Source organism: Alnus glutinosa, chromosome 4, assembly GCF_958979055.1.
Source record: "Alnus glutinosa chromosome 4, dhAlnGlut1.1, whole genome shotgun sequence".
Lineage (NCBI taxonomy): Eukaryota > Viridiplantae > Streptophyta > Magnoliopsida > Fagales > Betulaceae > Alnus > Alnus glutinosa.
The window spans coordinates 12866732-12881424 of NC_084889.1; the positions used below are offsets into that span (position 1 = coordinate 12866732).

The 14693-nt window shown below is 34.9% G+C and overlaps 1 protein-coding gene across 1 annotated transcript in view; it reads right to left on the minus strand.

The window, feature by feature from the left end:
• Positions 1-5718: 5718 nt before the first annotated feature.
• LOC133865768 (isoamylase 3, chloroplastic) overlaps positions 5719-14693 on the minus strand; it is a 50532-nt gene continuing 41557 nt past the window's right edge. Inside the window, exons 15-24 of the mRNA XM_062302236.1 lie at positions 11789-11840; positions 11253-11315; positions 10382-10471; positions 10223-10295; positions 9153-9232; positions 8689-8793; positions 8507-8605; positions 8340-8401; positions 6768-6876; positions 5719-6273 (exon numbers count right to left, since the gene is read on the minus strand). Coding sequence (XP_062158220.1) covers positions 6163-6273; positions 6768-6876; positions 8340-8401; positions 8507-8605; positions 8689-8793; positions 9153-9232; positions 10223-10295; positions 10382-10471; positions 11253-11315; positions 11789-11840 — 844 coding nt within the window. The 3' untranslated portion in view covers positions 5719-6162. The remainder of the gene's footprint in view (positions 6274-6767; positions 6877-8339; positions 8402-8506; positions 8606-8688; positions 8794-9152; positions 9233-10222; positions 10296-10381; positions 10472-11252; positions 11316-11788; positions 11841-14693) is intronic.

The following is a 14693-nucleotide window of genomic DNA, read 5'->3' on the forward strand; positions in this document are numbered from 1 at the left end:
GTCTCCAGATCCAACTCGACGACTACAAGAAGGACGCCATGTGGTGACCGATTCGAACAACGGTTTTAAGTTTTGCTTTGGGGGTTTTGTGTTGATGCTGGTTGAAAATGGTGAGGGAGAAAGAAATTGAGTTTGGAATATTTTCATAAAGAAAGAATAATTTTTTTAGTAAATAATATTTAAATAGAATAGTGAAAGTTGATAGCTAAAATATAAAAATATGATTTTTTTTTTTTTTTTTTTTTTTTTTAGCTAATAAATTGAGCATTTCGGTAAACTCGCCAAAATAGTTTTTTTTTTTTTTTGGACTATTTGGGTGAGCAAATTGACAAAAATAGTCTAAAATGAGTCTCTAGCTAGCAGCTTCATCGATTTAGTGAAAAACAAATTGGTGCAACAGTGATCAATTTTCACTCATCAAAATAATAAAACATTATTAAAATTTTCTCTTTTTTTTTTTTTTTAATTTCTTTCTCATGCATCAAACAGTACCTCCCTTTTGAAAAAAAAAAGAAGATTATTTAAATAGAATAATAATAGTAGATATCTAAAATTGTGAGGCTGTTCGGAGTGCTATAAAAAAGTGGATGGTTAAAATAAAAAAAAAGTAATTTTTAGCTATTTTAAATAGTAGAATTTGATAAGACTACTAAGAATGCTCTAATGTTACTGTGAATGATTCTGTTGGTTCTCATTTTAGGATTAATGAAGTCGGTTTTATTGTTTCGGGAATGAGGGCTGATAGACAGGGGACGGTAAACCGTCCTTGTCACCCTCTTTTTCTTAAAAAAAGTTGGTTTTTATTAAAAGGTTGTCTATGATGTCACATCAGAGACAACCTTTTAATAAAAATCAATTTTTTTTTTTATTATCAATAGGTGTTGGGGGGACGGTTCAACAATCATTTTCCTTCGGGAATTGAACTATAGTTTCCTCTTTAATTACCACATAATTTGCTATGTTTCCAAATTTTATAAAGTTGCAATTAACCTCCAAATTCCCTAATTCTTTTACTGAGCCTCATATATGGTTAGGATTTTCTACGATATCCAATGGAAGACGGTACACGTAAAAATAAAATATCTATTATGCCCATATCATTTGTGTGAAAATACAAAATTATGCCTCCTCCCAAAGTGATTTTGTTTGAATTTTTCATTTAACGTAGCCTTTTCATTTTTCTATCATATTTAACTAGGGTTATAATATAGCTTAGCGTTGAATATTAAAGCTCTGTCCGTTTAATTTTATTTCGAATGTAAGCCAAGCTTGAGTTTATTACCAAATTAGATAATTTGTTTGAGCATGGCTTATTTATTTTTCAAACGAACTTGAACTTATTTACGAGCTGCTTAATTAATTTATTCATTATTTATATAAAGCAAATATCATGATTGTTTATTTTTTTTTTTCATATATCCATACTAATTACTAGTCAATTACTTAGTATTTCGATTTTATCATTTGAGTTAATTAAATAAATTAACTTGAATCTTAAATAATTCAATCTCGAATTTATATGTATGTACATAAATTCATTGCGTGCACACACATATATTTATACATACACATAAGCACACATATATTTATCAAGACCCACAATAACAATAATTCAAGTTATATTTATTATATTAAGAAGATGATTCTTCTTCTAATTACGAAATTAAAATAATAAGAATGAAATAATACGATTTGAGCTGAGTTTATAGCTCATTTAATAATTGACCATAATTTGTGTTCACGGTTATCTCATTTACTAAGTGAATCGAATTCGAGTCCAATTTATACGAGGAGGTTGTCGAACTGATTTGTTTATTTACCGCCCTAGATTTAACATAAATTTATAATTTAGAGTGCTAAGTGAAAAGATTAGGTAATTTGAAAAACCAATTATAGCTTTTTAAAATTTTTGGGAGACATTAAAAATTGAATAATAATTGAAGGGCAAAGTATAATTTTTCTTGTTTGTTAATAGAGACAACTCATTGTGGTCCATAAAATAAAATAAAAAAAAATAAAAATAAAAAACTCATTGTGGACGCGCCAGGCAAAGAGTCCGTCAGTGGGGATCCATGATTGGAAAACAGTAAGGCATTAGCCAAGTATGAGCTATACATGTCCTTCTTTTGTGCTTTTCTTTTTGAATAAATAAATCGCCACTGGAATCATCTATCTCGTAAATTGACTACTCTGTCCCTACATGCTTTTCCATGAACATATAAGAAGATTATACATAGCATCATAACCACGTATGATGATGCAGTTTTTTTGGTAGGTGACATTTCATTTTTGAGATCCAAAAAATAATTAATAGTTGTGTCGGGGGTGTCTATAATCTCGCTCTGATGCCTAAGTTAATAGGCGATTTGAGAGAGTATTTAGAGTAAATTTTGAGAGACAAAGGGTTTAGTGATACTTGATATCCTTTTGTATTTATAGAGGTTCTGGATATGGTTAGACTGCTCTGAGGATCTATGATTTGAGTGATTTCTAAGGATTTGCAATTGTTGGTGATATGATCTCGAGCATACAGATCTTCCGGGATCCGTAGCTGCATGACTCGTGCGTACGAATCTTCGAGAGTCGTAACCTCTTTGAAGCGACTTTTGTTGTACATCGGAGCAAGATACTCGTGATTCGTATCCCTCGACTCTCGGGTGGTTCTGAGATATTTGCAATCTTAGATGTTGCAATGTATTTGGGCCGGTCAGCTCGGTCGGGTGGGCAGATTGGGCCCAAATAATTTCGATGGGCCTAGTAGATCAAGGAGACTGATATTTCCAAACAATGTATGTACAATTCTACTTGTGGGATTCAATTTTGTGCTTGACACTAATTCTTTTATTATTATTATTATTATTATTATTTTTTAACTGGAAACTAACGAGTTAATCCTTTTCTCTTTAACCTTCGGTTTAGAATCTGATTTTGTATTTATATCATGAGAAAATAATTAGGAAAAAACTTCACTTAATCTTTCTAAATTTTCATTGATTTTATAATCACCCTCCTAAAATTGAAAAGCTCTCATTTAATATGTAAACTTTAAAAAATTCGCAGTATTACCCATCATCTTAGAGTTTGAGCCTTGATGTCAAGTCAGACGGAAAATGGATGAAATGACTTTTATATTTTTGTAAAATTTATAAAATTTTAAAATTACCTTAATTAAACAATTTGATTTTTTTTTTTTTTTTTTTAAAAAAAATTGGTATTTTGAAAATTTTTAAGGTGTCCGTTAAAATTTAATAGAAAAAATTTAGAAAAATGATTACAAAATCGATAAAATAAAAATTTATAATGACATAATTTGTATATAGTATAGGTGTGTGCAGGCGATGATAAGAAAATTGAAGTTAAAATTGAATTGGGCGTAATCAAAGAAAGTATTGATTGCGTCAGAGACTGAGCGAGAGCCTGTGAACACATGGTCAACAACACGTGTTAAAAGGACACCCAGTCACCCAAAAAAGTGTGTGTTTTTGGTTTGTGGGAGAAGCGTGGGACGTGCATCTTTGTTAGCAGTGATTGGCTATCACGATGTTGGGATCCATTTGATTGGCCATACACCTGTCATCGATCTCCAACTATCTACAAAAATCACCATAGAAGGAAATTATTTGTTTAATAGTAATTTTGTGAGAGATGCTATGAAATTTATCTCTCTAAATAAATTTGAGTTGCTCGATCGTTTATCCGGACGGACGGACAAATGATAACGTGAGAAATCTTATAAAACTTTTCCGTCCAAATAGATTTAAGAAACTCGACCACTTATTAAGACAGGAGAGTTTCATATAGAATATCTGTCTAAATTGATAGCAATAATTTGATCAAATAATTGGGTAGATACTTTATTAGAGAAAGACTCATCTTCCTGCACCGAACCTTCCACACACGCAACAGTCAACACACATTCGCAGAACATAGTGAATGCTTTGGTTGTGGTCCATGGGGGATGGGATAGTACATAGTAGTGGGTAGGAAATAGGAATCAGAATCACTTTAGCATTTCCCAAAAGTCAAGAGGTCACAATGCCCAAGAAACCATACAACAATAGGAAATCATGATTCACATTAATCCAAGTTTTTTAATCTGTCCCAACTCCCCACTCATACATAGCCTAAGGTTTGGTTGTATAGCCGCCTCATATAAGCCAACGGTCAAAAAAACAAAAATAATAATAATTATATAGGAATTATATGTTATAGTTATAAGTTTATAATTCAATATAAATATAAATGTAAAGTATATGATATAATATATAATTATATCATATGTTATATACATATACCATATATGTGAGACATTTGTCTCAATCAAACAATCTAATTTTCATACTTATTTTATTTTTTTTTGGTCAATTAGGTGTTTTGCTCCAACTACTGCAGCATCATGTTGGAATTTGAAAGGATGATCGACGATTGGGAGGGAATAAAAATGAAAGATTGGAGAAGGTAACACGTGGCAACCATACAGTGGGGCTAATCGCAGGGACGGAGCTAGACATTTTAATGGGAGGGGGCCAAATAATTTTTTTTCTTAAGTAGAGGTTAAAGTATGAATATATATTAAGACAAATTTTAAGTAAATTAAACATAACTCAGTTTTAATATTTTTATTATTCCCTTCAAATTAAAAATTAATAAGCAAAATTGAAAAGAGTTTTTTGAAAAAAAAAAAAAAAAAAATCTTAGTGTCTGTATTAAAATTTAGAAATTTGAGTTAGATGAATTGTGTGTTTCTCGACGTTCTCGCAAGACTTTACTTGAATGACCTGGCTCTTAAAACTAACATTTTCTTACTCCTTTTGTTAGAACAACCCACTCTAACTAACACAATAGCCCACTAACTGTTATACAAAACACACTATATTCTACACAAAACAAATTATGCTAAACGCAACACAACAAATGAAATACATATCTTTTAGACTTTTCTAATGCCATCTAGCTATATTGAAATGAATCTCCATTTCATGTTATCTTTGGCCACACATCCTTACGAAATTGAACTTTGTCAGGCGTGCGACTCCTCAAATCCACATCTGTCTTATTCCAATACACTGATTTACTAAACCATTTTCATTTACTTTGAACAAAATCTCTATAACTTTGTAAAACTCCTTCCATTGTTAGTAATTTCAAATATGCATGTCCGTTGCTACCTGTGAAACTTTAAAAATTTTTTTTTGACAATAAAGCTATCGTTCCAAATGAGATGAAACTAGTTAAAGAGATGATAAAAGAGAATGGACCAAGGATCGAGCAACAAAAATTTCTTACTATGGGCCATAAATTTTTTATTTTTTTATTTTTTTATTTTACCTTAATTTTTTTTTTTCTCAAGAGTTGAGAGAGGGGGGGGGGGGGGCTAATCGACCACTTTGACCCAACGACCATATGTGGGACACATTTGCATAGCGAACGGCCATAATTTTCATCACATTAAATTGGTTACAATTTCATCTCATTAAAACCGATTTAAGATATTTGTCAACATGTGTTTGATCTAACGGCTGCAGCATCATGTTGGGATTCGAAAGGATGATCGACATTTGGAAATAAATGAAAGATTGGAGGCAACACTTGACAGCCATGCGGTAGGGCTGATTGACCACTTTGATCCAACATTTAGATGTGGAACATGTTTTCATAGCTAACGGCCGTTCGACCTCATCCAGGGTTTGGCCTCGTCAAGGGTCCTCCTGAGCCAAGTTTGAATAGGTGTTTAAAACTCACCTCGAGTTTAAGCTGAGTTCGAATACAGCCCTACTAGCCAGCCATTACCAATTGGCACTCAGGCTGTTCACAAATTCCAACCACCTTAGTAGCCAAAACTAAATTCAAAAGCACACTCTAAATATGATTGCGAAGTTCCAAAGTGTTTCTTTATTTTGGTACCAGAGTATACTTTCTCTCATCCAAAAGTATAATGCATTATCATGAAGAAACTTTATGCTCTCTTAACCGCTGAAAGTTTGAGTTTGGGATTGTTGTATACCTGCATTCCATGTTTGGCACTGTTTTTCTCCACATCTTTGGTTCTAACCATGTCGTGAATGCATGGAATTGGAACGGTCGACCGGCGTACATTGTAATCCAGATCAGAACAAACTGTCTGCGGATTTCATCAGCAAGTAGCTCCTGCAAATCATCTCATTACTTTGCCTCAAGAAGAATTGAGGAGTAGGGTGCAACATTATAGGTGCTTCCAATGCCTGGGACACCATCACGGACAAAGTCGTCCGGAGACTCAAGACTAGTGTCCACCTGCAATTCAAGGACGACGATTCTATAAAGCAGATAAACCTAATCCAACGTGTTTCATGATCCCACACTTCACATGTAAAACGAAAAGAAAATGTTAAAAGTGGATAGAGGAATGAGGATTAGGGATTATGTCAGTGAACAATATTCAAGAAGTAGTATTACTGTGCACTCGAGTAGCATTATTGTTTAGATGTGCTGAAGATCAGTTGGTCCACAGATGGAGTCAAAGAAATGGATGGAACAATGTGCAGATCTAAGCTATTGAGCAATCACTGTGCCATCAAGCAACATTGTTTTAGCAATAACATTACCACCAGTGTGCTGAATTTAAAGAACAAACAGGTGAATCTAGCAAGTGGATATGACACGCACAATAATTAGAAAAAGGAAAATTTGGTGATTTGAGGGCAAAATTAATTCCAAATTATGCAGTTAACAATCCATGGAAGCAGTAAACACTTTGGTATATGTACCAAAAAGGGGAGAAAACTAACCACACGAAACCAACTCCTCTTGCCTGGTGGTCGGACTATTGAAACTCTGACAAAGAAGTCATGAGCATTGAATGCCAAATAGATGTCTCCTCCATTATGGTCATGAAGCCTGCAACATTAATGTATTAAATAAGAGTTCCATACCTAGTAAATTATGGAATCTCAGGTCTATGCTTCTAAACTCAACTACATTTTGTTTTGTATTATGATCTTGTATTCATCTCTCCCATTTTACGTCCAAACCCTAACATGTTATTTTTTCTTGATGATGCAACATAATATGCATGTTTTCAACTCAACTATCTTGGAATCATGAATAGTGCCCAATCTAGAGGTAATATACTAAAAAGTAATAGTTTTGTTGAAGAAGAAAAAAGGAAAAAAGAAAAAGAAAACAGAAGGTTGTAATTAGAGCACAGGGGAGTATACCATAGGTCTCCCAAGGAATAAAAAAGGTAGAAAACTACAATCTAAAATTCAAAGAACCCAAGAAATCTTATAAAGAGGAAAAGAAAAGTTAAATACTGCCCGAAGCAGACATCCTGTCAAATAGTGATTGTGGGAACGCATGCGTAAGCTTATTCCGGCGCATCTCAACACCATCGAAAGTTCTACTATTTCTTTCTTGCATTTGATACCCATAAAACTGCTATGCCTTCTAAACCTCCCTTTCCAAAACCGTAGAGCAACTCAAGCCCTCTTTTAACCCCAATGAGCAATAATACTAGCAACCACAAATCTATCACAACTGAAAGTGAAACCAAACTGAAAAGTTGTTTCCACTTTCTCACGCACAACACCTATCCACGATTAATCTTCTTTCTCCAAACCAGTTTCTCCAATGTCAAGATCTTTCCTAACAGTCTTCCCCTTCAAAAAAATGAAAAAAAGGAAGATAAAAAGCAACTTTGGAAGTGTCTTCATGTGTCAAATGCCCTCCATGGAAACAGAACCTATTAAGGACTCATAATAAGAATTAAAATCAAACATGCCATATTCTTTACGCTCCAAAACATTCTTTCCTTCTTTCTCTGAACCCGTAATAAATAAAGTTTATATGAAAGAGAACCACAGATTCTACTTCCCAATCATGCACCACTTTCACAAATATGGATCCCAGTATATTGTCACTTGCTACATATTTAATAGGAGTTAAATGGACAAGATTGTCAGGCAGAAGGGAAAATACGACTCTTAGCACCTCTAAATAAACCATATTTAGCCTCAAGGTATCCTCTAGGTTCTAATTGAAATGCATCTAATATGATATTTAATTTATTGTAATACCAGCATTCGCTTAAGTATTGTAGAGGCTGTCAAATGTTAGTTAGAGGGTTCAAGCATCCTTTAGTACATATGTAAAGTAGGATTCTTGCAAACTGTCACAAGGATCCTATGAAAACAAAAGCCGTACGTTTACGCAATCAAGATATAGTGTCACATGAACAAAAAGAAACTAAGAGATTGTAAATGCCATGAGCCTCTGACTGGCATCAAAAGGAGTCCAAACAATCAATCAAACTGTGTCAAATATCCATATTCTACTCGGAAGATAAACGTATTATTACTTACGTAAATGCAAGAAATTTGCTGTCGTAACTGTCCCAGTTGTCTTCATGCCATGTCACATTATCCTGCATAAAAGAAGCGCTTCATAAGCCCCATAAGAAGTGAGTACTTAGAGATACATGTAAAATATTATCCTGATTCATTTAAGTAAGAACCGACAAAGAGATTACTTTGTTGAGAAAATTTTCCTGACGAAATAGGTGATGTGTTCGCCGAAATTTGATGATCTCTGAGAAGAATCTGAAATGATTTCTCCTCCGTGCATCCAACTGTCTTCCCAAAATAGTTGAAATAATTAATCATTATTTGAATTGAAGCTATCAGAAAGAAATAATGTAAAATAGAGAATCACCTGTTCCCACCGGAAATGGTTAATAATAGTATCATGTCCATAACTGTTGTTATTTCCATAGCGAGTATGCCCATATTCATCCCCCATTAGCATCATTGGAGTTCCCTGTTTATATGCACTAATAAAATTACATTGTTGCTGCAAGTTTACTAGTAGCATGAAACAAACAATTGAAATCTTGCCAGTTGCAACTGACAGTTGACAGGGCTAAATTCCAAAAAATGATAATTGAGTGAGAAAAACTGTTTTGAGGAGGTTTTGATAACCTATACACTACCTAACAGTCGTCATAAGAAAGAATTATCAGATAAATAGCCCGAATGTGGGAAATAATTTAGTCAAAATCTGAATTGGGAAAACCATTTATCCAGGGTCAACAAGTTTTGAGACTTATTTTTAACAAGTTAAATAAAGAAATAGATAGTACAAGTAGATGATACATGACATTGCTCAAGTGCGTTTACCTGAGATATCATTAATGCCAAATGGAAGTTTTTCATTTGACGAGAGCGTAAAGATTTGACACTAGTATCACCACTTTCACCTAGCAAATTAATAAAAGGTCAATTAAAACAAGATATCTAGAAATGAGAAAAAGAAAAGAAAAATCTAAAAGTTAACATTACATCATCAGACAAGTTCTCAGCCAGACAATTGAGTAACCCTAGTTGAAGAGACTTTATTTCTTCTTGTTACGGACTGCATAATTTAGATGCAAAATTCAGGGTCTAAATTGTCCCTGCCAGTCTCTCTCTCTCTCTCCCTCCCCCAGAATTAGGGCCCAGAACTGTCCCTACCTACCAGCTCATTACTCTCTCTCCCTCTTATTCTCCCCCCCCCCCCCCCCAAAAAAAAAATCCCATAAGAAAATCAGATTTCAGGATGCTATCAGTAGCAACTCTTACTCTAATTAAATCATCTAATAAGTTTGTGAAGAAAGTACGAAACTGTAAACAATTTAGGATGCTATCCAATGATATCAAATGGTTGCACTATCATCACAAAAAAAAAAAAACACAAAAAAAAAAAAAAACACAAAACCGTAGCAATATGAACAGGTCAAGAAAACAACAATGCATCAGATTTCAGGATGCTATCAGTAGCAACTGTTACTCTAATTAAATCATCTAATAAGTTTTTGAAGAAAGTATGAAACTGTAAACAATTTAGGATGCTATCCAATGATATCAAATGGTTGCACTATCATCACAAAAAAAATAAAAAAATAAATAAAAACACACTAAACAAAACCGTAGCAATATGAACAGGTCAAGAAAACAACAATGCATCTCCAGTAAGTGATAAATGTAACATGATGTCGGTACAAAACGATTCAAGGCACAAATGAAAAAGAGTAATGACTTTCAGTAGAGTTGAACAGTTTTTAGAGATTTTATTGAATACTGACATTGAAAGCTTATACATACTTGTGTAGTGTTGTGATACACAAAATGGAAAATACACGGACCTTTCATCATATCACAACTATTATATTCAAAACTACAACCAACTAGAAAAATCAAGTAAGCATCACCTTCAAAACCACAATTCCAGCTAAAATTATCGTTGCATCCGTCATTTCCACCTTCTCCATTAGCATCATTGTGCTACAAAACCAAAACTTTTAAGAGAAATACCCCATGCTATAAGATTCAGTAGAAAATAAACTGATGGATTTAAAATTTGAACATACCTTGAAGTTGTATGAAACAAGATCATAAAGTGTGAAGCCGTCATGTGCAATAACAAAATTTACACTATGATAAGGCTTGCGTTTATTCTTCTGTAGAATCGAGTAAAAAATATGAGAACAATAGTCACATCTTGATTTAAGTGCAGTTAGTAACATATTTTTCTTAAAAAAACTGCTAGAATCCATTTATCCCAAAAACTTGAGCCACTCAAAAGTGGGCCAACAATGTATATCAAGCTCACAAACACACTAACACCAACATGGACAATAAACTGACATATATTTCAGCAAACTTGCTGTTTTCCAGTAGTTGGGGATGAAAGCTAATTATGTGCTACTAAGATAGCATTTTTCCAAATAATATTTACAGCTAGCACAAAGCGTTAAGGAGGACATCCATACTCAACAGTCAACACAAGCTACATCTATGGCCAAGACCAAAATAAAAGGTGCCACATCACAATAAGGATGTATTCCCTCCACAGTGTTGATCAAGATAGTTTGGTGAAAAAAATTATACCATTGGGGAAAATAAGGGTAAGCTGGGTTTTCTTGAGTTTGAGGGTAATACGGATAGTATTGAAATCCAATTTGCCTCAGAACACCAAAACTGAAGGTAAAGCTTTCAATATCAGTAATGAGCCGATAATCCCTATGTCCAATTTTATTGGCCATCTGTTGTTGAGCAGGTAGAGACACTTTGGTGTTAGAAATTTAGGCCAAACCACTGACTTGTGAGTACCAATCAATAGTTTTGTACTTTGCAATAAAGATAAAAAATTTAAATTTATAATCAAATAAAAAAAAAATGGTACAGAACATATAAATAGCAAAAGAACCATAATGTTACTGCATAAAAAATTATGCTTACTTTGTAAAGGTCAGCAGACCCAGCAACCCGAGTTGCAAAACTTCCCTTCATACCAGAGTCACCCTATGTTATGTCCAAGTGAGACAAAAATTAGAAAGCAGGAATAATGACATGTGATTAATGATATAACTATTCTTTCTCTCCATTGAACACTATCATATGTGACTTAGGCTAAGAAGGTACAAAAAAATGACTAATCCTGCTAAGAGAAAATGAATGTCAAAGTCTCACATTAAACATATAATCCTACTAGAAGATACAAAGTTAACCCATTTCTGGACTAGTTAATGCTGTAGCTTCAAACAACATCTAATAAATCAGTTTAAATCGAAAATATTTTAAGAAACTCAACCCAATTACTGAATTTACAAGAGAAACTAGGAGATCCCTTTCAATCATAATCGTTTTTATTCATTTTTCAGAATTTTAATTCTCTGTGATAGGCTGTTTATATTTCATTATTGTTTTTAAACTGTTCTCAAAACAAAGATAACAAGCTATAGACACATAGGATAATTGCTCCTTCTTAGCATTACCTTGATAAATCTTCTTATGTCATCACGGTACTTACCATTCCACTCAGCCCACCTGCATAAGAAATGGAGGTAAGGTGCCCATACAAGCAAAAGAAATCGCTAACAAATAAGGCACATGAACACACATCACTTCCATATAGGGCAGAAACTCTGTACTTAAAAGGTCCAAGCCAAATGTTGATAGTGAGAATTTACTACTAAAGGAGGTGTCACCCAACACAAACAACAACCACCAATGTTTATGGTTAATTTTAGCCCAAAAAGAAAAAAGAAAAAAGGGTGCTCAAGCTCCTTCTGAACCTAGAGACTACAAGGAACCACGAGAACCCCATTAAACAGCATTAAAAACATAGACACAATCCAGGAGTAAACGTTTTAAAAATGATATGTTTACAACTTCTGTACAACTCTTATACAACTATAACTTTTTTTCAAACTCACCATTGGATCTATTTTTTACATGCGGGTCCTTCATATCCAATGATTGATTTTAAAAAAAAGTTGGAGTTGTACAGAAGTTGTAAACGTATCATATCTCAAACGTTTTAGATACTGATACATTGGCTCTAGTTCACAAATTTCAACTTTTGCTTAATTTTACTACATTATCTTTATTACAGATGTAATGATGGGACTGATAACTATATAAAACAACAAATCTGCATACATGTTGAAAGAACTAGTATATTAGGCTGTAAAACCTTGCTCTATAGCTGAGCATTCATTGAATATTTATAGGAGAATTACAAGAGTTCATAATAGACTAAGACTCCTATACATACTGATCATAATAGATTAAGACTCCTATACATACTGAAAGTAGGACTCTTTAACTCTCATCTATTTAGCATACAATTAGACTTAGGACTCTAGCTTAGAACTAGGAGTCTGGGTGAGACCGGATGAGATAGACTTCTTATCAATAACCTTCGGATAGAATTGTGCTGCACAAGACTCATACTTGGAGTTGGAGTCTTGTGTTATAGTTGCATTAATATCCTCCCTCAAGATCAACGGGGGAGATCGTACGTTGAGCTTGTAACAAAAGTTATGAAACTTGGCAGAAACAACTGGCTTAGTAAGAACATCAACAATCTGATCCGAACTTGGAACAAATCGAACCACTAAGGATTTATTAGCAACTCGGTCACGAACAAAGTGAAAATCGATCTCCACATGTTTCGTACATGCATGAAAGACTAGATTGACCGACATGTAGGTGGCGCCAATATTGTCACACCAAAGTATTGGTGGTGTAGACTGTCCAATCCCAAGTTCTTGAAGAAGTGCACGTATCCAAAGAAGTTCTGCTGTGGTATTTGCAACTGCTTTATATTCGGCCTCAGTGGATGATCTTGAAACTGTCGGTTGTTTACGTGAGCTCCAGGAGATTAAATTAAACCCAAGGTAGACACAATAGGCACTCGTAGAGCAGCGATCATCTGAACATCCGGCCCAATCAGCATCGGAGTATGCTTGTAAGGTATTGTGAGAGTTGCGATGAAGAAGAAGGCCATGAGAAATTGTATGCTTCAAGTACCGAAGTATTCTTTTGACAGCTTGCCAATGTGACTTGAGCGGACGATGCATGAATTGACACACACGATTGACTGCATAGCTTAGGTCGGGCCGAGTAAGAGAGAGATACTGTAATGAGCCAACTGTACTTCGATAAAGAGATGGATCTTCCATTGGATCACTTGTGAATGCCGAGAGAGCCGAGGAGGAAGCCATTGGAGAGGTGATCGGTTTTGCTTCATGCATATTAGTTTTCTTCAAAAGGTCCATGATATAACGTTTCTGAGAAAGCAGCAGACCCGAATCTAGCTGCAGGACTTCAACACCAAGAAAATAATGGAGATCACCTAGGTCTTTGACAGCAAAATCTGCACTTAGAAGTCGTAAAAGTTCGGTAATAGCAGCCGGATCTGAGGCTGTGATGATGATATCATCAACATAAATAAGAAGATACATGGTGATTGTCTCGGTGCGATAGAGAAAAAGAGAAGTATCTGCTTTTGATCCCACAAAGCCGAGTTGAAATAGCTTGTCACTGAGTCTTGAAAACCAGGCTCGTGGGGCCTGTTTGAGGCCGTAGATGGCCTTTTTGAGTCTGCACACATGGTTAGGAAAGCTAGGATGAACAAAACCTGGTGGTTGCACCATAAAAACATCTTCAGAAAGAAACCCATGTAGAAATGCGTTTTGGATATCAATTTGCTTCATGGACCAGCCAGCCGAGTAGGCTAGAGATAGGACTGTCCGAACTGTTGTAGGCTTCACAACTGGGCTGTAAGTCTCTCCATAATCCACCCCGGCCTATTGATGAAACCCTTTTGCTACAAGTCGAGCTTTGTGTCTTTCTATGGAACCACCAGCCTTTCTTTTAAGTTTAAACACCCACTTGCATCCCACAATATTTTGAGAAGGATGAGGAGGAACAAGTGACCAAGTCTGATTTTGAAGAAGTGCATTGAACTCGGTTTGCATAGCATTTCGCCATTCTAGAATAGGGGCAGCATTGGAGTAGCACGTTGGTTCACAACTGACCGAAGAAGTTGTTGTCACTAAAGCTTGAGGAGTTGGATACCGAACTCGACCATCTGTGAGTTTCCGTGGCTGCACAATGTTGTTCATGGACCGAGTTCTCATAGAGTGTACTCGAGTAGGAGGCTGATCTACATAGGAAGTGGAACAAGGCAAACTGGAAACTGCTGGAGAATTATTTGAAGAATCAAGGGTGGACTGAGAGTGAGAAAGAGAACAAGAGAAACTTGGAGGAGAAGCCGGAGGATATATAGTGGTAGAAGGAGGAGGAAACAATGAAGGAGGAAGCACAATAGGAAGAAAAACACTTGGAGACTTGGGAATAGAAGAGACCTTGGAAAAGGGAAACCGGTCTTCA